Source organism: Pleurodeles waltl, chromosome 3_1, assembly GCF_031143425.1.
Source record: "Pleurodeles waltl isolate 20211129_DDA chromosome 3_1, aPleWal1.hap1.20221129, whole genome shotgun sequence".
NCBI classification, from domain to species: Eukaryota; Metazoa; Chordata; class Amphibia; order Caudata; family Salamandridae; genus Pleurodeles; species Pleurodeles waltl.
This window is the reverse complement of record NC_090440.1, coordinates 426,945,955-426,967,455: the sequence shown is the minus strand read 5'-3', so window position 1 is coordinate 426,967,455 and position 21,501 is coordinate 426,945,955. Positions and strand designations below refer to the sequence as shown.

The 21,501-nt window shown below is 43.7% G+C and overlaps 1 protein-coding gene across 2 annotated transcripts in view; it reads left to right on the top strand.

Moving 5' to 3' along the window:
- Positions 1 to 21,501, top strand: part of POLG (DNA polymerase gamma, catalytic subunit) — a 795,283-nt gene that overhangs the window by 638,845 nt on the left and 134,937 nt on the right. For both annotated transcript variants that reach the window (XM_069222697.1, XM_069222698.1), the window contains exons 15-18: positions 3,728 to 3,781; positions 5,017 to 5,134; positions 7,342 to 7,477; positions 10,643 to 10,889. In XM_069222697.1, coding sequence (XP_069078798.1) covers positions 3,728 to 3,781; positions 5,017 to 5,134; positions 7,342 to 7,477; positions 10,643 to 10,889 — 555 coding nt within the window. The remainder of the gene's footprint in view (positions 1 to 3,727; positions 3,782 to 5,016; positions 5,135 to 7,341; positions 7,478 to 10,642; positions 10,890 to 21,501) is intronic.

The following is a 21,501-nucleotide window of genomic DNA, read 5'->3' as shown; positions in this document are numbered from 1 at the left end:
GGAGACCACACAGCACACACATGGTTAGTGGCAAGTCGCAGTAACATCTGTAAAAGAAACAAGTATGACTTTTCTTGCAAATAATATTTGTCATCTGAAATGTGTTCTCCTTTTTCCTTTCCCTGTTTTGTAATCAGCAGGACATTATTGGGGCCCTTTGCTATAATTTCTACAAGTTCTGGAGGGCCATTTGGGGATTCAACCCACACCTTATCACTGAGGTTTTTATCTGCTGAATCACAGCTTCCCTTTCCTTGCACTGTCAGAAGGGCTGGGGCAGTCCCCTTCCTTACCAATCCTCCATACACTGCACTTATGACAAGTTGAACAATTCTGTTTCCAATCTGTATTAATAAATCAGCTTCTCCACTATTTAACAGAATAGCTTTGATTTCTATCTGTCCTGGTAACTTTCCTCTCCCTAATTGATCTGTGACTGTTTGTGGGACAGATCTCTGTTGTGTGTGTTGACAAATAGGACATTGCAACATCACAGTTTTTATCAAATCCAGGGGAATGTGAATCCCTCTAATCTCTGCCCACCTGTAAGTGGCTTTTTCTCCCAGGTGTCCACATTTCTAGTGTGCCCACTTTGCCATCCCCACCAAGTCAGAATTCTGGGTTGACACTTCTGCCTCTGAACTTTTGTCTTTGACATCTGCAAGGGAATTGAACCAGCGTTCTAGTGAGTCAATGGGACAATGAGGATATATGACTTTACTCTGTTCTAACATTTCCCAAATTTCCTGCCACAACTCTTTGCTCCTTTGAATGAATGAACCAGTTATGTGCATGCCATGTGGAAAGCCAAACGGCTAATCCATTGGTAGTGAACCAAGAATCAGTGTAAAAATGACAAGTCCCAGACAGCTCTTGCTTTAGAGTCTGATACACATTGTACAACTCTGCATATTGGCTACTTCTTCCTTCTCCTGTGGTAGACAACAACTTTTCAGTAACTGTATTGTATGACACTGCTTTCCAATGTCTTTTAGTACCCACGTATTTGAATGAATCATTAGTGAACCAAACATGCTTTCTGTCCTGAGGGGACAAGAATTCAAATGGTGCACTCCATTTCACTGGTGACTCTTCTACCTGTGGTACTTTCTGCACTCTCTCTTCATCCTGTACAGGGGCTTGTGACACCTGTTCATGTAGGGCTGCAGTGCCTGTCAGTCCTACTCGAGCCCTGTCTTGTATGTACCAGATCCACTGTATGATACTAGCCTCTTGTGCACGTCCTATACAGTGAGATTTAGGTGAACTCATCACCCACTGCATGACTGGTATTTCAGGTTTCAGAATTACATCATGACCTAGTGTTATTTGCTCAGTATTCACTAGAACCCAATAACAAGCCAAAAGCTGTTTTCCAAAAGGAGTGTAGCACTCCCCAAAGTCAGATAGTTTTCTGGTCCAAATTCCCAGGAGCACCCTGGTCTTCCCCTGTTTCTGCCACATATTCCAGTTTGCATATTGTCCCTGAACAGTTACATGTAACTCAGTGTTTCCCTCTTGCACTGCACACAAGTCTAAAGTCTGTTGAATTATTTCATTTGCCAAATCAAAGGCACACAGATGCTCCTTACTCCATTCAAGCTCGTGTTTTCCTAGTCACTTTGAACCAAAGTGTTAAGATTTTACTCAGATGAGGGCTATACTGTTTCAAAAAAACAAACAAGCTCATGAAATTCTGTGTCTCTTGCTTAGTGCAAATAGTAGCAAACTCCAAAATCTTTTGTTTTACCTGTAACAACATCTCTCTATGTTCTGGATTCCACTGAATTCCTAGAAACTGCAAATTTTGCAACAGTACCTGTGTCTTGTCTGAATTATTTGTACACATCGTACTCTGCAAAGGTTATCTGAATATACCAGTAACATCGCCAACTTTTTGCTCAGTGTAATCTTTGAAAGAATGCATTTCAACTCCTGCCAAAAACTGTGGGCTACTCTGCGCACGAACTACGATCTGCTCATGCAGCTCCCACTGGCTCCCACCTTTTTTAACCACCTCATTACTGGAATGTGAAAAGTCAGATTCTCCTGTAACAGCTTGGTAGATTTCAGTTTTATCTTGCAATAATTTGTTCTGACAAACTTGCTCCTTTAAATTCTTATTTTCAAATTCTGTTTACATCTCTCACGCATTTTTCTGTAAGCAGACAAAAGTATCCAAACCCTCCTGTCAAGAACAAAAGGGACATCATTCATTTAAAAAAACACCTTTTCTAAACATGAAAACACTTTTGTTTTATCCATGCACCCATCCCAAAACTTAGAAAGTCCTGATAAACAAGAAAATAAATTTGCATCATAAGGCATTCTAATTTCACAAGCATTTTCGAACATGGTTTGCGGTGATTCCTTTAATTCTCTGAAGAAAAACATTTTTACACTTTTAAATTGTGCACTCTCAACTTCTCCAACCTCTCTTTAGACTGTCCGATCTACGCCAAAATGTTTTACTTTCACTAATGACCAAGCTGACAAAAATCTCTGGAATACACTTCTCAGTTCAAAGAAGACATTTATTTTTATTTCACCATGAGGTTCCCAAAAGGAGATTAGTAGGTCCAAAGCACACGTTTAAAAATAGCCACAGCAATTAAAGGAAAATATACCCAAAATGATTCTCAACTGCAAGGTACACAGCAAATATATGTGATTATATTATAGCATATTTGCAAAGCAAAGAATAAAGTAAAAGTTCATCACCGTACAGACTGCCAAGCTCTTCATCTTTCTCATGCCAGCAAGAAGATGACCCAGTTGGCCCGTAATTCAGGCAGGTAGCGTGTGTCTGACATGGAAATAGTCACATGGAAACTGAGGTCACCTATTTAGGCACCATGCGTGTCAAACTGCTCAAGATTTTTCAGATCCAGTCTGACGCTGGGGTAATATTCTAAGGAGAGCAGTCTGCAGCTAGATAGGTTGTTACTAAAGATAAATAACTTGTACAACAGAATAATTCAACAAGCATTGTACTATCTGGGACTCTGGGAAGACAATTTTCATTTGGGAATTTCTGCTTCTAGACGTCTCCTTCATCACATATTTAATTGTATACCTTGCGTACTTTACTATATTATTCATTTTTCCTATAATAATAATTTTTGCCATTCACTCACACCTGGTTAACTGCTGATATCTGCCTTGAACTGTTAGATGATTGCTTATTATTGTGTTTCCATATTGTGTTATCAAAGGTGCCAACAAACGTGTTTGTTAAATAAAATAGTTAAATTTAATGTTAGCTGGATATAATCGACTACCCTTTCCTGCAGTTATGTGGTGGAAAGAAGTACATTTTGTTCTACTTCCAAATTTTATGAAAGCGGTGTGTAAAGGCTCAAATAAATGGTTGAATTTCACGTTTATTATAAGAATTCCTGGGTGTATATATGGTGAATCTGGGGATTGTTTCTTGGACTTGAAATGGGTAGTTGTGAGTCTCACGGAGGAGGCTGTTTCAGGAGTCATGAAGCAGTAATAGTTGTGGTAAGGCTGGCAACTGCTTTATTTTTATTCAGACAAGTCATGCAGCATATGTTCAGACTGTGACTGTGACTTAAACACTGACCAAATTTTACTTTTCCACCAAACTGGCAATTTTTAATAATATTGTTAAGTACAACACACGCCGTTTGCAGTGATAAAACAATAAGAAGTACTTCCATGGTTGTCCAGGTGGTGATCTGATATTGTTGTATCGTTACAGTTCCCAGATGGTGGTGTTGCTGAAGAAAAGCGAACTTCCTCGAACAGTAACCAGGTAGTCATGCTAACGTATTGTAGCATTGGTCAAAGCAAACGCTCAGAATCAGGCTGAGGCTATCATTGAACTTGAGCTCACTTTTTGGTATCTTTAACAAGTCCTTTTCCTTAATTTCTCTTGTATGCAACTAAGATGAATTTGTCATTACGTACAGTATTTTTTCTGGATTCTGTTTTAATGCTGAATTATAAAAACCACTACGTAAGCTGGTCAGCTCTTCCTAAAGCTTATGAGCATTTTCTGATACTGAGCCAGCTTCCCTCCTGCATGTTATAACTTTTCTCATCCCTGCTGTGTTAGACAGAACTGCACAAGATGCCCTGATTTCAAAAGAACAATAGAGCTTAGTAGCGGGTGAAATTCCCAATACAATATTCGTATAACATAACCGCATTATGCGCTAAGGCATTGTCAAAGTGCTGAAAATCAGTTTAAGCAGTAAGGATATCGGAGAGAAGCAACTACATTATTAGTTGCTGTCTTGAATTTGCAGCATACAAGTATAGTACTGAGGTGCAGTCGAAGCACTGTAGTGAGCAGTGGATTTGAATGAAGGATGGAGACTATTAGACAGGTGGGGAAATAGCGGGTTTTTACTGGATAGTGTATCTCTCCTTTCGTTGTTAGTTATCCACTGTGATGATATACTTTACTGGTACTGGTCTGTTTTATTTAGGTTGGTCTCACTTTACCGTGGTTTTATATATAGTGCACTGACACCCTTGAGTTGATTTTTAAGAATGTAAAAATAAATGTCACTATTAACAGCTAGTGTTTTCACGTGCAGTGACCAACGCTTGTAGTTCCTCTCCACTTTGTTTACAGCAGTAAACAAGTCTATCTGGAGTAGGTCAGTTTGTGCTCACTGTACTAAACTAGCCTTTGAGCATATACACAAGATGAAGGACACTTCCTGGAGTCTATCATAATGATCCCATAGTGAACCGCACTTTGTTTATTAAATTCGGCTAATATTAAAATTACGTCTGTGATGCGACACACCTGATTTCTAGTGAATTTTCCTCTTTAGTCCATACACTTTATGGGAACCAAAAATTTTCAGATGTTAATTATTTTAGTCCATTCTTTACGTAGTCCACAAACTTTGTTTTGACAGATTTGTGATCTAGCCTCCAGAAAATATGACAAAGAAGATTTGTATCTTTAAGTGCTTCATCACTGAATAAAAACACAATGTTTATATTCTTAAAGTTCTTTGACTTGCATTCTAGGCATCCAGACTATGATGATGAAAATAAATATGGCGCCATCTTGCCACAGGTTGTCACTGCTGGGACCATCACTCGTCGGGCTGTAGAGCCGACCTGGTTAACGGCCAGCAACGCTAGAGTAAGAGACTATACCCAACCTGTGCCCAAAACCAATGAAAGGTGTTTTACTTTTCTGTGAATGCCCCCCTGTGGTCCTGGGCAGTTTGCACTTTAGATAACCTGTAGGAAAACAGTACCCTATATAGCAACAGGTTTGCTTGAAGTTAAAACTAATATTGTTCCATTATTTAATGGCTTTTCATATATATATGATGACGATAACAACAGCAAATTGAATGTGTGCTTGATAATTGCAATTTGCGTTTGCTCCTTTCTGGACTGCAGTCCCTATAGTCTGTTACAGACTAGCCCGAAGTCACACATCATTCCTCTCGAACCCTCCTGCTAGAACACTGATATCTAAAGTGTTCTGGTCTCTTCTATTATAGCATCAAGGACAGACTTAGGCACCTGCCTATTGAAGAGACATTATTATCTTTGTATTTGTGTCAGGATACCTCTGTCATCCATACGTGTTGGATGGTTGTGCATATCTGTGCTGTGCTACATGTTTGAATTCTCCATTAATTTCATTCTAAACTGCCTCTTGGGGTAAAGCACCGAAAACATTGCTTTTTCGCTGGGGTCTTCCTTGTAACTCTGTCATGCTTATTCAGTCTAGCTTTCCATTTCATTACACACTCCACAAACATGAATGCCTGCAGATGTGCTTATTTTCATCATGTTTTCTATGTAAAGTAACTTAAAACCCACAGACGTTCATGCGCTAGCAGAATATAGCTTCATTTAAGCCTAAAACAAATGTTGTTTCAGCACTCTTCATGTCGTCTGTTATTGTTCTTTTAATTTCATAATATTTAGTGAAAAGAATAAATAGAAAAGGTTTCTCAGCTAAACAGCGTCCATGGCAGGATTTTCAATAGACTAGAATATGGTCAGTACGGATTTGCTTAACTATTGAAAATGAAAGTCTTGATTTTATTAAAGAGACAGAGGCAAAGTTGTCACAACTACCAGTCAGTAGTCAACTAAGTTGACAGTAACCTCCTCCATGGAGATTAAATTGTCTATTCTGCTAATCCAACTAGCATGAACATAAAGGGCCTGATTATGACTTTGGTGGATGGCATACTCCATCACAAACATGACGGATATCCCGCCCGCCATATTACAAGTTTCATTATATCCTATGGAACTTGTAAAACGGCAGGGGTGCACAACAGTTGTTTTATCCCCATGGCCCAAGACCACTGTTTTGCATAGTACTTTTCTCTGAGCCAAGCTTCTTCAGTAACGATCACAAACAGATGTGAAATGAGACACTGATGCCCCAACTTGGACCTGGTCAACCTGGCTTCTTCTACCATGTCAAATGGCCATGTTTGTTCTATGAGCACTGACAGGCAAGAAATAAAAATGTTTTGAGTAAATGACGTCTGGTCCAGCTATCCCGCATGCCACGTACAACTATAAATTTAGTTGGAAGTTATGTCAGAACCCTGCCATAGCCAAGTAACATATATTTCTAGATATATCTACTTTCACTTGAGCACCCAGGTATCTCCCGAACTGCCTCCATTGCAGCTTGGGTGGAACTCTGACTTCTCATGTTCAAGCAGGGTCCCTGTGTGGCTAGGGTGAACAGATAAGCAGTCGCAGGCTCATGGGTCAACATAGTAAACATTCTGTAAGCAGCTAAGGCTGCTTGAATTCAACACTGTCCTATCCTTCCCAAGCAGTAAGCAAAACTTTCCAGAATTACTTGTACATAACCACGGTATATGAAACCACCAATAAAAGAATGTAGTGCTAAATTGTGTACTGGCCTCAGAAGAGACAACATGGAGGGTATTTTCCTATCAATAATTCACAGGTTTATTGTTAAAGTTTGAAAAGTAAAAAAATAATATGCACCTCTGGTTTTGTCACAAAATCTTGAGTTAGACTACTGTTGGAGAGCTTAGACTGAAACAGGAAAGAATAGAACTTCAGTGCCCCAGGATTAGTTTGGGACCATCGCAAAAATACCTACGTAGAATTTAGAATGTTTGTATCATATTGTTTTATTTGAAGTTTGGTGATTCTTGGCTCTAAAATTTCCTCAAGCCACTGTAAAAGAAGAGGATTAGGTTTCTTAAACAAAACAAGAGCAATTGCTGTTGCTGGAATGGATCAACAGTCTCTGCATGTTATTAGCCCTTACACATCTTAAGTATTTTTGAGAAATTAAATTGATTCACAACATTGATTGCTTATTTTCTAAAGGTCGATCGAGTAGGCAGTGAACTAAAAGCCATGGTTCAGGCACCTCCGGGCTACAACCTGATTGGTGCAGATGTCGATTCCCAGGAGTTGTGGATAGCTGCGATTCTCGGAGAGGCTAATTTTACTGGAATTCATGGTGAGAGAAGACCTGGTAACCTTAAAATATATAAAGGATTAAACAATACCTTACAAGCTACAGGCCATTTTGTGGCATGTAAATGATTAAATCTGGAGTTGAACCTCTCTCTGAACAAGTTTCACAGAAAAAAAGACTTTCCCTTTTGTGTGACATTTTTAGCTGAATGATTAGACTTGTTATACTTTGTTGAATAAATATGGAAATGTATTCATAGAGCAAGCCTTGTGTGCGACAGTTACTCCATGTACTACTTCCATCAACTTTTGCCCTATTGAGAACAACCGAGCTGGAGTCCACTGGCAGTAATAACGTTTGTATTCCACCTGAGACTTGTAATTTTGCTTAAAAGGCTACTTAATCTTAAACACTAAATAACAGTTGTGGCCTGTGGTGTGAAATCAGGATGGCTGATAATTTTTCTCCACAATCACTGCATCGGACAGGAGCAAGGGTACCTAACACTGGCACTAGAGAAATTCGTTTTTTAAAATTTTTTTATAAAGAGTTTTTTACTTATTTTTAGAAACGAACAAATATTCGCAAAAACACAATGAAAATGTATTTGAACAGTGAATGCAAACACAAATACCAATACCCTAACACCTTCTGAAATATATTGTCTGTCATTTCCCTCTTGCTCGTCCCTGTCGCCGGCCCCCGTATACTCTATGAAGACTAATATTGCAATTAGATTTTGAGTTTGAGTTTGGTCCCATCTCTACAGCCCGGGATTGGTAATTCCTCTGTTCATGGTTTTAAAGGGAACCGGCTCATTCGTTGTCTCGTGTGGTGTGAGGGTGTGCCTCAACCGTAGCAGAGCTGGGATTGTAGGTAGTAGTGCCCCTCGCCCCTCGGGTGAATTTGGTTTCGGGTAGTTGTTTGGGGAGTTCTGTTGTCCTAGGTTAATCAAGTGGTTAGGAGACTCACCCATGGTCCCCACACTCTAGTGTATTTGTCAGGGCACCCTCTCGCCTCGTATACTAGTTTTTCGCACCCTGCGCACCAATCTACACCTCGTCTCCATTTGGTGAGGGACGGTGCTTTTGTAGCCTTCCATTCTGACATGATATCTCTTTTTGCCACAAGGCAGGCCACTCCCAGGAATGTACGGCTCGCCCTGTTTAGCCCTATCTCGCCTAGGGCCCCTAGCAAGATTGATATCGGGGAGATCTCTACTGTTGATTTCAGTACCTCAGTGACTTCCTTTATAATTGATCTCCAATATGACTCTATAGTTGGGCAGGTCCAGACCATATGAAAAAAGTCAGCTCCTGGTTGTGAACACCGGGGGCACTCATCTGTGGGTCGAAGATTGGCCCGATGGAGTCTCTTAGGGGTAAGATAGGCTGTATGTAGGTAAAGGGTTTGCAACAACTGGAATCGTGTGGATCTGGCTAGTGTTCGGGGGGGCCATCAATGCTTCTCTCCATTCCAAGTCTTCCATGGGACCTACCCAGCCCTCCCATTTCTGGCGAAGCTCCTCGAGGGGGGGGGGGTGTTAGTGAGGATAGAACGGTAGATCTGGGAGATTCCTCCTTTGTTTAGATATCCCATCATGACTCTTGCTTCTAACGGACTATGCTCTGGGATGTCGTCTCCAGGCCGTATGTGTACTAGTAAAGCATGTCTGATCTGTAGGTATTTGTGAAATTGGGTGTTATTAAGGGAGTATGTTCTCTGAAGCTCCTCAAATGATCGGATTCGTGAATCGCCCCAGATGTCGCCAAGTGTGGATATCCCAATAATGTCCCATTTCCGGAAACCCTCCAGCGCGGAGACCTCCTTCAACCATTTCCCCTGCCAAAGAGGTGTCTGTAGTGTTAGACGTGACCACCACCCCGTGGCTCTTTGTGCTGCCCGCCAACCTGTGAGAACCAGCCTGGTCACCTCGGGGACAGTTGGTTTTATTTTAATTAAATATATTTTCTCCCACTATTTATGTAAACTTTAGAACATTCATGGATTAGAACAGCTATGTTTTAAGCCCTTGCTGGTTTGTGTTTTCATTTTAGGTTAGGTTCCAGAGCTTCAAGTTGTACCTATAGAGTGAACATATATCATGGGCTTTGTACTTCCCTGGGTGAGAGATTCATGTATGAAGCAAATCAAAAATATCTGGTGGTTTAATAGGTTGCAGCAGTTGAAAGAGGGAACATGGAGCTGAGCCACGAATGTGCACTTGATGAAGTGATTTGAAGTCAGTGAATTGCTTTCTTAGGAGTTAATCCAGTGTTCAAAGGTGGAGATGTAGACGAAGTTTTGTCTGAAGCCATGATCAGTCGGGCCACAGAAAAATTTGTCTAGCTTATTCTGATTTTTGGAGGAAAAGTCCATTTAAATTCAGTCAAAGAAGTCCTGACAGGACCACGTTGTGAGTAAATAGCAACAGAGGGAGAACACTGAAGAAAATATGGACAATGAAATGCTCTTTTGACATGAGCATTGAGTGTTGCTTGAAAGAAAAGAGCAGACAACGATGCACATCCCTCTTATTTACAAAGAACAGTTGTATTGATGTGGGAGCACCTGGAACAAGAGTGGCTAGTTGTACTTAAAATAATTTGTCGTGTGGAGACTTCATAGAATGCTATGATGTGAAGGGCAGGGTTGGAGATGTGCAAATGGGATGGTAAACAAGAGTAAACCACAGTTGGAAATTTAATCACAGGTTTGCATGTCATTTATTCACACAGCAGTATACACCTTTATATTTTCAGGTACAGGGTGAGCGAGAGTGGGAGAGTGAGTACCAAAGTAGCATTTGTTGCTTTCCAAAATTACCTTTGTGAGGCAGACATAGTGGGAAGTGTGTGTGTGTGTGTGTGTTCTATATGCCATGCGACAATACAGAATAGGCTAAACAGTCTTTCAAAGAATGTTCACTTCAAGCTGGCTTGCACCCAATGTGTCTTCTCCTCCGAGGTCTTCTGCTATTTTTTTTCACTACACATTGAGACTACGGTGGGAGGTGAAAATGGTAGAGATTGCCTTTTTTGTGGCTCTGCTATTGTTAGCTCTTAAGTTCTTTTCATTTGCTAGTACCTATCCCCCCCCCCCAATCCATTATTGACATTTTTAGGCACTAGAAAGCCAAGTTGTAATCCACCAATGCTATTTGTATTTTGTAAATCAACTTTCACCTCGTTTTTCTCTCATTTGAAGGTTGTACTGCTTTTGGCTGGATGACACTTCAGGGCAAAAAAAGTAGCGGCACAGACCTACACAGCAAAACTGCCTCAGCGGTTGGGATCAGCCGAGAGCATGCCAAAGTGTTCAACTACGGGCGCATTTATGGAGCAGGAACACCCTTTGCAGAGCGTCTACTAATGCAGTTTAACCATCGTCTAACACAGGAGCAGGCTGGTGAGAAAGCGAGGCAGATGTATGCTGTTACTAAAGGGATTAGGCGGTAGGTGTTGATTCAGATTGTGTGTTTCTTGTACAGCACTAAAGTGGTGATCCCCATTTGTACTATATGTAAAATGGCATGTTTAGATCGGGAAGGTGAAATTTTATATCTGACAATCGTTGCAGAGGTTACTTTGTAGGAAGCACACCTCTACAACAACTGCAGGGGAAATGGGCTAAACAGACTGTACCCTTACTTTGTGAAATAAGAAGCCACCATTACTTGATCGTGCTGCTTTATCATGTTTGAGTGCGATGTGATCCGAGGACGCAACTCATTTAACAAGAGTGTATTATGGAGGCCTAGATGCTTGAGATCATCACAGAGAATGGTGTCACACCCATGGAGGTGAAAAAAGTAAGAGTGCAGTTTTTGATTTATTTCACCTGTGGTTTATTAGGCCCATCATAGAAAATTCCCTAGACTTCAGTTGCTTGTTTACCATGACGTTTGATTTGGCATTCACTGTCCTCCAGCGATCACAACTGGCATGCTGTTAGGTCATACTATGTGGGGTTGTGCTTATACAAAAAAATGTATAGAAGACATTTTTAAATCAGTATAGGGTTGTTGGTGTTATGAGCCTAGAAAAGTTACAGTTCAGGAACTTGGACCAATTAAAGAATGGCAGTGTATGAAACCATGTGTCTCTACTCTCACTGGCCAACAGTGACATGTCAAATCCAGTGAGTCTGTGGCATAGAGTCACTTATTTTGTTGTTTAAATTTTATAATTGTTTTTATATAGCACTGATGCTATTTTGAGGCTGCTGCAAAGCAAGTGCGTGTGTGCTGGAAGCACGTTTCAGAAGGGTCGGGAGTAATATGAGTGTTTTCCTACACTGCATGCCTAAGCATTGGTTGGTTCAAGTCTGACTCGGTCCAATCCCGAAGCCAGATAAAATAGATGTGAATTCAGGCTTTTTCTGAAATACGGAAGTCTGCATCTTAGAAATGGGATAGAGAGGCTGAGTTCTAAATGGAGGGTCCTTTTACAAAAATTGTTCTGCTTCCAAGATATTGCCTTGGTCCATGTTGTCCGAGAGTCAATCTTGGGACCGACCTCAGGCATCTTGTTAGCCAGTATGGCATCATCACGTTTGCAAGGTAGGAGAAGTAGGAGTACTAAATCATTACTGGCCTTGTATCATAAACCAGTGGCATGCCACATTGAAAACGAGATAGGAAAGGCCCTTTCTGCAGCTTAAGGCAAGAAAAAGAAAAATTCCATAGGGCCAAAAACTTCTTAACATATTTGATAAAACTACAATGGTATGCCAGCTATTCAAAGGATCGACAAAGACATTTATATGCAAAAATATTATGAATTTAATATTTACTTAAAAAGTCACTAAGAATACATACATACAAATAAATACACAACAGATTAAAACACAGAAGATTAAGAAAGACCATCCATATTTTATTCTCTCGTTCCTGATTCTTTCCTAATCTTCCGTGTTTTATTCTGTCGCTTATTTTCGTGTATGTGTTGTTAGTTGTCTTTTAAGTAAATACTAAATCAATTATATTTTTGTATATTCGTTATCTTTGTTGATCCTTTTCACAGCTTGCGCAGCATTATGATTTTATCAGAAGTTTTTGGCACAAAGGCATTTTTTTTTGTTTCTTGCTTAAAATAAGATGCATTCCCCATTCTTTTGAAGGGTAACTCTCCTTTATGTGTAAGAACTTTCTACAGCTTGACCGTGGTCTGTCTTGGCAGGATGCTCTCTAGAAATTCCATTACAGTAATTGATCTGGGAAATCACCACAGCTAGAACAAGGATGATAGCAAGGGTAGAAATCCTTGTGGGTGACAGGGGTTTTAAATATTTTTTGTGAAGCTATTAGCCTGTGGTATCAGTGACACTTGTGCATCCAGGGTGACTGTGCTGAAGGGAGGTGGCCCGTTAAATGAGAGTGATATGGTGGGTTGGCTGAACTTGCTGAACAAGTTACTTAGCTTGTGTAACACCTTATCTGGTAGAGATTCTATCTAGCCACATATTCCATAGCTTACAATTATCCACACTTGTCGGACTGGATGTGGAAATTCTTTGTAAGCAGTACCCCTTCGCACCACTAGGTGGCATCATTCGGCTGCTTGTGGCGCTGGAAGTGACATGCGTGTTGCCTATATAGCTCCACCTTACTGCGCTGACAACAATTCCTTTTGGCAACATTCCACACCAGGAGCGCAGAGCCATGAAGAACACTGACCACTGGTGTGGAAAACTAGGGCCATTAAAGGAACACAGCCTTGACCCTAGAAATCTGTTTGAAAAGTGGGGAGGATGGCCATGCTCAACAGCCAGACCAAACTCTCCAAGCCCAGTCTGGAGCCACAAGGATCTTCTTGAGAACTCTGGGCAGTAGTGGTATGGGTGGAAAGGCGTACAGGAGACCTGAGCTTCACTCAAGATGAAAAGCATCTCAGAGCAAGAGCTTATTGGAAACTACAGCATGCAGAACTGCTGATGTTTCACATTCTCGGCAGTGGCAAACAGATCTAACTAATGCTCTCCCGACTGCCAAAAGAGACCCTGCACCACCTCCAGATTGAGACGCCATTCGCGATCTGCTAGAGATCTTTGGCTGAGTTTGTCTGCCTTGGCGTTTGGAAAGCCGCCAGGTGTTGAACCACCAGGGACATGCCCTGATGGTCCAGCCATGTCCAGAGGCCCAGGACCTCTTGGTAAAGGGTCCACAACCCCACCCTGCCCTGTTTGTTGCAGTACCACATTGTGGCGGTGGTGTTGTCTGTAAACGCCTGGACTACCCTTCCTTTGATGAAGGTTATAAAGGCTTTCAAAGCCAGCAATATCACCCAGAGCTCCAGTAGGTTGATGTGGAGTCCGAATTCTGCTGGAGACCAGAGGCCTCTGTTCTCCCAGATGGCCGCCACATCCCTGGACTGACGCATCTGTCACTACTGTTAGATCTGGTTGGAGAGGGCTCTGCCGCTAGCCCAATCGTGATTCATTAACCACCACTGCAGATCTTTTGCAGTTCCCTACGAGGGATCGAAACCATGTCGAAGAGATTACCCTGATGTTGCGCCTACTGGAACTCCAAAGCCCGCATATGCAAGCGGGCATTTGTCACAAGCAGGAGGCCCTGAGGCCCAGAAACATCAGAGTTAGTCTCACTGAAACCCAGGATAGAGGCTGAAACATCTGTGTCTTAGCCATAATTTCCAGGACTCTCAGTTCTGGAGGTTAAGCCCAAAACTGCTTTGTCCCCAGAACAGCTTAGATAAAAGGGGAGCATCTGCGACAATGCCAGGTGTGACTTCATCACATTGACAGTGAACCTCAGTAAGTTCAGCAGGTCCATTGTAGTGTGGAGGTAGGAGATGACTGCCTGGAACAAGCCCATCTTCAACAGCGAGTCATCCAGTTAAGGGAAGATTGGTACCACTGATCCCTGCAGTTGAGCTGCAACCACCATCACCTTGGTGAACACCAGAGAAATGCTTGTAAAGCCAAAACTGAGCGCAGCTAATTGAAAGTGCTTGCGGCATGCCATGAACCACAGGTAAGGCCTGTGGGCAGGTAAGACAGTGTAGGAAGCTGGCTATCTATGTAGTATAATGTGTGGGGGCACTATGCAAGTAGTCCAGCCTACACTTATTAGTTTACAGGGTTACAGATGGCAATCCCAAAAACTGTCTTTTTTGGTAGCGTGGGCAGCACCAACAGGTCAGTTCGGGGAGCTCTGGGTGCAGGGGTGCTTTACGACCTCAGGTGCCCCATTGTTTTCAAAGGGAAATGGTCTTGGAGAAAAGAAGCTGCAGGTAAGGACTGGGGGACCAGTCCAACTGAACCAACAGGGTGCTGTAGTCTTACGATGCTCAGGGACGTAGGGACACCTTTGGTCCTCTTCTACTTGGTTCGGGGTGGCCAGGTTTAGTGGTGTCCTGAGGCATTGGGTCTTTGTCACCGGAGATGGTTGCAGTAGAGGGGGGCCTGCTCAAAGAGGCTGCAGGCGGTGTCGGGGAGACCCAGCTGACGGCTTGGGGACCACGCTTGCACCATTGGCCCACTTCGACATGGGCTAGGGGGCAATGGTGTAGTGGTGCTTTCCACTGTCAGGTTTTTGGCAGTCCGGAGTCCTCAGGGTTCTTCATGGGAGCCTACAGGATAGAGGGAAGTAGCTCTTATTCTCCATGGGAGATCCTGGTGCTCATAAAAGTGCTGGCAGTCCACCCAGGCTTTTGGAGGCAGAGCAGCTGCAGGTCGAGACAACGTAGGCGCAAATGCCGAGGACCTCAGGCAGGCTGGTAAGGTCAGGGTCAGCTCAGTAGCTGCTTCTTTGTTCTTGCTTTTCACAGCTCGTCCGTGTCCTCCTTGTTCTTGGGTCCAGAGAATCTGTCTTCTGGTGTCAGAGAGCCACCTAAATACTGAATTTAGGGCTGGTTAGGGATGTGTAGGGTAGCAGCAAATGGGCTACTTACTCTTGGAGCACCTACACTCCCTATATGACCGCTTCCTGTGGGGAGTGGGCATATTCCTATCCCAGAAGGCCTGGTTTCAACCAAAAACAAGATGGTGAAACCCTTCCTCAAGTGTCCACCTGGGGTAGCCCACCTTAGGGGTGTGGTTAGCTGAGAGGTTCCACACGCCTACTGACTACCTAATTTTCCCACCTGTCCTGGTGGCAAACGGGCCTCAGGGCATGGGCTGACCACACCCAGGTCTGGGGAATCTGTGGGGGGGTTTGCATCCAAAAGGTGGCAGGGCTTTGAAGCCCCTGGCCTTGGTATGCAGATCTGCTGGCCATCCTGCTGGACTGGGTGACAACACTCCTCCCTGGAGCAGGCTTTGTTTCTGACCTCTGAGAGCTCAGGCTCTCACCTCCAGGGGGTCAGAAATCTGTCTGGTGGTGGCAGGCTGGTCGAGAGCAGTCAGCCAACACACTAAGAGACTGGCGGGGTTCAGGGGACACCTCTGACTGCATGTCATCATACATCCGAGGCTGGATCAGCCTGGATTTATAAAGATGAGGTGTTTGATACCAAACACCATAGGGTCAGAGAAGCCATTATGTGACTGGGTCACTCATGTTGACGAGTGTCCATCACATACCTTAAGATGGCTCCCCTATTTACTTGCAATGCTCAGCAATGGGGCATATCTGCTCATGCAGATATGATCACACATCAGATATAATGCACTATGCCTCAGTGCTCCAAGGCCTGCTGTAGGGATGACTTTCATTTACTTAGATGCAGTGATGGTAACATGGCATACGATGGTTGTGCCATGTCATGGTTTCACCTGGTTTGCAGTAGGACACGCAGGCTGCAATGGCAGCTCTGTGCATCTCTTTTTTAGGATCGTCCCTGATATTGGCAGAAATTATGCTGCAGCTGTTAGGGGAACTCTCCTCTACCCAGGCCCTAGGTACCACTTACTAGGGACTTACACAGGTAAAGTGTACCAATTGTACACATTGTAACCTGTTTTTAGGAAAGGAGCATGGCACTGGGGACATGTCTAGCAGGGACCCAGTGCACCTCAGTTGAAAAACCTCAGTATCAGTAAGCAAAAAGTGAGTGTGACTATGTCAAAAAGGCCATTTTCCTACACAACCCCTCCCTCGAAAGAAGATGACATTAGACTAAACTTTCAGAAGAGAGTCTTCAATGTTTAAGTGGAAAACCAGAAAAGGCCATCTGCATTGACATGGTGAATCTCTGGTCTGTATTCCACTGTAAAGTCCATACCCTTTAAGGAGATGGCATCTAGGGAAACCTACCAAACCTGTGCTTTTTTGAAAACTAGACACCTAGGGTAATCCAGGATGGGATGACATGTTGGGCTCTCACCAGGTTCTGTTACCCAGAATCCTTTGCAAACCTCAAAATATGGCCAAAAACCCCCACTTTTTCCACACATTTCAGTGACAGAAAGTTCTGGAGTCTGAGAGGAGCCACAAATTTCCTTCCACCCAGCGTTCCCCCAAGTCTCCTGATAAAAATGCTACCTCACTTGTATGGGTAGGCCTAGTGCCTGCAACAGAAAATGCCCCAAAACACAACATGGACACATCACATTTTCCCAAAGAAAACAGAGCTGTTTTTTGCAAAGTGCCTAGCTGTGGATTTTGGCCTGTAGCTCAGCCGGCACCTAGTGACACCTACCAAACCTGTGTATTTTTGAAAACTAGACACATAGGGGAATCCAAGATGTGGTGACTTGTGGGGCTCTCACAAGGTTCTGTTACCCAGAATCCTTTGCAAACTTCAAAATGTGGCAAAAAAAAACAAACACCTTTTCCGCATATTTTGGTGATATAAAGTTCTGGAATCTGAAAGGAGCCCCAAATTTCCTTCCACCCAGGATTCCCCATGTCTCCCGATAAAAATGGTAAAAATTGTACCTCACTTGTGTGGGTAGGCCTTGTGCCCGCAACAGGAAATGCCCCAAAACACAATGTGTCACATCACATTTTCCCAATGAAAACTGACCTGTTTTTTGCAAAGTGCCTAGCTGTGGATTTTGGCCCGTAGCTTAGCCGGCCCCCAAGAAAACCCACCAAACCTGAACATTTCTGAAAACTAGACACCTAGGGGAGCCTGTGTGGGTAGGCCTAGTGCCCGCGAACGGAAATGCCCCAAAACACTATGTGGACACATCAAAATGATCAAATACAAAACTACCTGTTTTTGCAGGGGGTGAGGCCACCTGCGTTTTTGGTTCTGAGCTCAGCAGCCATCTAGGTAAACCTACCAAACCCAAACATTTCTGAAAACGAGACACCCAAGGGAGTCCAGGGAGGTGTGACTCGAGTGGATCCACTAGTGTTTTCTTACCCAGAATCCTCACCAAACTTCAAATATAGCTAAAAAAAAAAAAATCACATTTCTGTGTGGGATCACCGCACCATCACAAATTTCCTACCATTCAACGTTCCCCTCAGTCTCCTGGTAAAAATGATACCTCACTTGTGTAGGTGGGCCAAGTGCCTGTGACAGGGAAGAGCCAAAAACATGTCGGAAATGAGGGGGAACCAAAGCAGGTCCAAAAGGTTAGTTTGGAAAAAACAATGTTTTTAGGCTGACAAGTGGGGCAGAATTTTTATTGGTATAGATGCAACAATGCTGGGTGGTAGGAATTTTGTGGATTCCTGCATATTCCAGAAGGTTCCATCACAGAAATGTGGGTAAAATGTGTGAGTTCCAGCAAAGTTGGAGGTTTGCAGGGCATTGTGTGTAAGAAAATGGTGAGGGGTGCATGTGAAGCACACCACCCTAGATTCACCCAGATGAGTGGTGCCACCACCCCACAATTTTTTTCTTTTAATTCCCTGGCATCTAGTAGGCTTTCTACCTCACCCCTCGCCCTGGGAAGTGGATCGGGGGTAATTGCCCCATCTGCCCACCGGTGGGCAGAACAAGTTTGCCCCCATTTATTTGGGGTTGGGGTATGGCCATACTCCAACCCTCTTTCTTTTTACTAAAAAAAGATCTTCCTTGGTGGAGACAGATGGGCCTTACAAAAACAGGCGGATCTTCCCCCAAGGGGGCAGAAATGGGCAACAGTACTGTGCCCCCATGGGGAGCGACCCTTGCCCAAGGGTCTGCCCCCCCCCCCCAAACAAAACACACACACACTAATCTCTGGTGCCTAAGTGGTTTCTGCCCCCACCCGGGGACAGATTGGCCTAATAGAAATAGGTGGATCTGCCCCCAATTGGGGCAGAAATGGGCTAAAATAAAATTGCCCTCTAGGGGAGCGACCCTTGCCTAAGGGGTCGCTCCCCTTTACTGTAAACACAACACAAACACAAATCTCTAGTGGGCATTTCTGCAGCCTGATCACTTCACGATCGGGCTGCAGAAATGCTCAAAGAGACATCAAAGGAAAGGAAAGTCCTTTGCGTTTGTCTTCCGATCCGGCTCGAGAAGATGAGCTTACTCCAGTATTGGAACTTTCACAGATTCACATGCTTGAATCATTCCCCGTCGTCGAGATGGGAGTCCCGGTATAATTTTCATAAGTAGTGTTAAAACATATTGAAGAGAAAAAGGCCCTAGGCCTCTTCAATTTGATAGTCTATCAGAGTCATTTTGTGAAAAAGGACCAAACTTGATCCTCCACCAATCTGGCGACAGCACCCTTCAGAACCTCCTGAGAGAAGCTCTAGCACCTCAGATTTTCTACCGCACGTCCTGCTAGGGAGTCTCCTCAGAGCTCTGCTCTGTTTTCACACCTTTATTCAGCTCTTTCTCTCAGAGAAACTCATTTATTTGGATTTGTCAGCTATTTTTCAACTATGTCTGACAAGGAAAAGAAAAGTCTCTTTAGAGACTGCAAGACTTGTGGGAAGAAAATACTTCATTCTGAAGATCCTCATCAAGATTGCATTTACTGCCTCTACCCAGATCATTCAGCCAAGGACTGTAAGATTTGCCGTACTTTTTCTTCTAAGACCTTAAAGGATAGAGAAGGCAGATTATTAATATGGCTGCAGAAACTGAAACATAGGAAGGATCCAGTTTCTGATTCTGAGAGTGAAGAATCATCAACATCCAAGAGATCAACTAAAAGGGCAAGATCACGCTCTAGATCTCCCTCACAAACCTCAAGGAAAGCCCTCAAAAAGACTGCCTCAGGGTCTTATAAGGGTCGCAGCCCATCTTCTTCCCCAACTAAACTCTCAAGTAAAGAGGGGAAAAGACATTCTTCCAGTTCTGAGAGGCACAGGAAATCCTCATCTGTTCCACCATCTGTGCCTTTCAAAAAGCCATCTTCTGTGACTGGAAAAAAGGCCTCGTTGGCGGATTCCCAGTCGACGGCACCGTCGGTGGGCGCATTGCTGACGACTCCAGCTACTTTAGGTTTTCCATCGTCCACGGCACCGTCGGCGACATCGTCGATGAGTAAACCACCGTCGACGAGAACTACGACGACGACTTCAGCGTCGACGACCGTCTACACCTCGTCATCGTCGACGGCGCTGATGTCAGTGTCAGCTTTACCGTCGACGGTAGACTTGTCGGCGAAGCTTGCTGCTATTAAAATAACGGTGCGTCCAGCGTCGACGGCACCGTCTACGACAAAGTCAGTTTACACGTCGACGACGAGGGAAAAATATAAAAAAAGAACAGAAAAATTAACTCCAACCCACACTTCACCTAGTAAGGTATCCTCCCTGGTACCAGTACATCTTTTGGAGGGAGATGAAGATTCAGATGAAGATGGGCCTTTTGCAACAGCCCACAGCCCCTCTGAATTGAATGTAAAATATCAGGAAGAGGAGGAATATGAGGAAGCTTATGATCCCCAGGCTTCCTTGGAGCATCAGCAGTATCAAAAGGGAACGTATATCCCTTCCGACCTGCTTACTGGCCTTAGACCCATGTTGGTGGATTATAACAGAAGGTTTCCTCCACAAGGAGAACAGCCTCATCCATCGCCCATTTCTGGTCCTTCTACTCCACATCAAAGACCAACGTCTTTGCATCTCACAGATGTGGCCACCCCAGACATGACAATTCCCCAAGACACTGACATTTCAGAAGGAGATCAAGAAGATGGAGAGCTAATAGATACTCACTCAGAGTGGGACGAGTATATTATTCCTGCTCCATCTTCTCCTTCTCATTCGAAGGTGGAGTCCCCACCTGAAGACATTGGAGATTTTCACAATCTCTTAGAGAGGGCAGCCAAGCGTTTTGCATTACCGCTACCTACGAAGCAAACAGATTGTTTCCTTTATGATTTTAAAGAGCCCTTCCAGAAGTCTGTGCGCTCTATCCCGATGGTGAACTACTTGTGGGAAGAAGGCCTTAAAGTCATGACTAATCCAGCAACAGTCACAGCAGTTTTACCACGTCTGGATAAGAAATACAAAGCTCCTGATGATGCCCCAACATGCTTGACAGGCCATCCTCCTCCAGATTCGGTAGTAGCTTAAGCGGCTCAAAGAAGATCAAAAAATCCTTCTGCTCCGATTTCCGCGCCCCCAGATAAGGAGGGTAGAAGACTAGATAACATAGGAAAAAGATTTCCTTCTATGGCCAGCCTAGTGCTTAGAGCTGCCAACTCCTTGGCTATTTTGTCTCGATACGACAGACAGCTTTGGGCAGATATTGCACCTTTCATTAATCAACTGCCGGAAGACGTAAAATCAGAGGCAAATAAGACTGTACAAGAGGGTCAACGCACGTCTGCAGAGCTTATAGACTGTGCAATGGATATAGCGACCACTGCTTTCAGACAGCTTGCAGGTGCTGCTGTATTAAGAAGACAGGGCTGGCTCAAAGCCACCTCATTTCGTCCAGAAGTCCAGAATAAAATCCTAGACTTACCCTTTGATGGCCAAGCGTTATTTGGGAAACATGTGGACGAAGCCCTACAGTCAATTAAAACGGACACGGACACTGCAAGGTCACTAGGGACCCTGCAATATCGGAAATCGTCCTTTCGTCCTAGGGGGCGCGGCCAGCCCTCTTACAGAGGGGGATATCAACAACAGAGATACTCTTACTATCCATCATCTTCACAACAATATCGGCCATACTATTTCCAAAGACAACCGACTCAACCAGCCTATAATAGACCGGCAGGCCGTGGACGCTCAACCCGCCCTGCTAAAGATT